This window comes from Sprattus sprattus, assembly GCF_963457725.1.
Source record: "Sprattus sprattus genome assembly, chromosome: 14".
Taxonomy (NCBI): Eukaryota; Metazoa; Chordata; class Actinopteri; order Clupeiformes; family Clupeidae; genus Sprattus; species Sprattus sprattus.
In genome coordinates this window covers 19,800,829-19,803,513 of record NC_137912.1, presented here as the reverse complement: position 1 = coordinate 19,803,513, position 2,685 = coordinate 19,800,829, and the positions used below count along the sequence as shown (strand labels likewise).

Genomic DNA, 2,685 nt, shown 5'->3' with positions numbered 1-2,685 from the left:
TTGCTATAGATTTAGATACCTCTCCATCACAAATGGAAACCTGTACATCCTACGAGCCTTGCGTCTACTTCCTCTTTTGAGCCACTTTTAATGTCGACTTGTTAAACATGATCTATTCTGCTATTTGAATCTTCACCAAAAAAAATTCCGTTTGGAAAGAAATTACTGCATGACATCCATCACACATAAAACACAGGGAGCAAACAAAATTTAATAAGTGGTAAGTAGAAATTATTATAATTTTTTAACAAAACAAGCTGTTTTGGAACAACAGGCCAACATAAAATAGGCTTTCACTCAAAACCATAGGGTTACCCTAAGTGGGAAGGTGGTAGATAGTAGATATCAAAAACGTAAGGGGCTTCGTGTCGTTTGACGGTTAGCCTACTTACATTAGACACTGGGAAATGTCATCACTGAGAAATGTAATCACTGACTTACATTAGAAACTGGGAAATGTCATCACTGAGAAATGTAATCACTGACTTACATTAGAAACTGGGAAATGTCATCACTGAGAAATGTTATCACTGACACAGTCAATGTGCGAGAGTTTCCACTAACATTACAATACCACTCAAATGGGCCCCTGACAGCCCCTAGGCCCTGGTACACTACGCCTGATGCACTGTTAGTAGTTAAGCTGAACTTAACTTTCATTAAAGCTTGAAGTTGAGTTTAAAGCAAACCCAAAATTTGAACAGACTATTATTCATTTGAAGCCAATCACTCTCGCTGAGTGTTATTCATTAGGATGTAAATGAGATATTAGCTCATGCATATTTGTGATCGTGGGCTTCTCCTGGTTTCATAAGTGTTCCAGTGATGTTGAGGTCCTCTGTAAAGGCTGAGGTTGCGCTGCCAATCCGATTCCTTGGTCTGCGTGCTCGCATTTCTGGGCACCAGCAGAGCCGCTAGTGTTCGTACGATATTTTGCACGGTGTGTAGAGGGATAAAGGCGAAAGGTTACCCCGGCTCAATCTCAGCTCCAACAATAACATAAGCTTTTTTTGTATTCATTACTATAGCGCATATATTATCTTGTGTTTTTATGTAATTATAGTAACGTTTATGATATTATATGATATGATATTATATTATGCTCTGTTATTTTATATTATATCACTCCTTCATGGCTCTTGAGAATAACAACAAGCCACCTCCTATGTAGAAGTCGTGCGTTGGAGTGAGCGCAATCGCACGCAACGTTCACGGTGGCGCTCTGAGTTCTCCAACCACTTTACACACATGATTCTGCTTGGCGCGTCTTCATTCCCTCATTCGCCTGAGCAGCGCAGAGTGTGCCAGGGCAGAGAGCGGAGTTGACGCGGCGCTCCTGGTATGCTGTGACATCACTCTCTCTCCGCTAGTGGGCTCGAAGAAGCTCACACTCTCGTCCACATGCAGTGACTCGCGTAGGTGCTGGTGTAGTTTTTTTCCTCTAGATTTTCGCTGCCAAAAAGGGGTTGGACAAAATATTACCACGATGAACAACAGCTTCCTAAACATGGCGTCGATAGGAGAGTTCGACCCGCTGAACGCTTCTATTCCTGCCACGAAAGTTGAAATCACTGTGTCTTGCAGGTAAGCGAATGTCTCGAATTAACCTATTTATCGAGAGACTGTAAGTCCTGTTAGCACTACGGAGAAAAATATGCGACAAAACCAGGAAGGCGTTTTGAAGGAACGACCCAACTAAAAAGTTGGGATATAGTTGCTGTCATTCCAAAACAGTTTCTCTAATGCCTCCTACTTTCGAAAATAACACGTTTTGTGAAATGGCAGTTTCCAAAGTTGTGTGTAACACTAATATGAAAGAAAAACCCAACAAATGTTGTCCTGTGGAGAAGCTAGTAGTTCTGGTTTTACAGTTATGGCAGTTAAAGGCAACCTGATTTGCTTGTTACGTTTTGTGTCCTGGCTGTTTGTTTTTCTACGCCTTTACACCCAGCATAAGATATTGAACGGAGAAACTGCTCAATCTTGTTATCCTTTATTTAATCTCCTCTCCTTGCAGGAATGTGGTCACGAGTTCTTTATGTGCAAAACGTTGTTGTCATCACGATAACGTTGGAACACGTAGGCTGAATGCTGTCAGGCAAATATGCGCTCAGAACTCTAATCGAGTCAACAGCTCGTGCCGTAACGAATGACATACGTAAAGATTTCCTGTTGCCGGCAGTGAAATAGGATTCCGCCGTTGTGATGGTGAACCCAATAACTGTCTTAAGTATCGGATGTCTCACTAACTCATGTGTGAAAACCCTCTGTCCCCCGAGACGTGATTTCCAAGCAGTGTTGTAGGGTTTTGCGTAATGCCCCTTCTTCTCCCGGCCATAGTCCTCGCTGTGCACTTTCGGACTACACAAGCGTCCTGCATTTCTCGGATAGGTTCATAATCATGTGGGAGAGTCAGAGGCAAGCAGGCCTAACTTAGGCATGCCAGTTAGCTGATGCTTTATGTGCAACATTCTTTTCAGTGTAAAATGGTATTACAGTTTTATATAAAGGTTGTAAGATAAAGGTGTTCTTCAGCCATCTGTTATTGTTATGGTTCCTGAACAAAATACATGCTCTTCCCCTGTGTTATTGTTATGGTTTTTACAAAATACACAGTCCTCCCTGTGTTTTTGTTATGGTTCCTTTACAAAACACACACTCCTCCCTGTGTTATTATTATGGTTC

General features: G+C 41.9%; 1 protein-coding gene across 5 annotated transcripts in view; it reads left to right on the top strand.

The window, feature by feature from the left end:
* Positions 1 to 1,453: 1,453 nt before the first annotated feature.
* Positions 1,454 to 2,685, top strand: part of LOC308375651 (copine-8) — a 118,937-nt gene continuing 117,705 nt past the window's right edge. For all 5 annotated transcript variants that reach the window (XM_080851821.1, XM_080851824.1, XM_080851820.1 and 2 more), the window contains exon 1: positions 1,454 to 1,584. In XM_080851821.1, the coding sequence (XP_080707947.1) occupies positions 1,487 to 1,584 (98 nt within the window). In that variant the 5' untranslated portion in view covers positions 1,454 to 1,486. The remainder of the gene's footprint in view (positions 1,585 to 2,685) is intronic.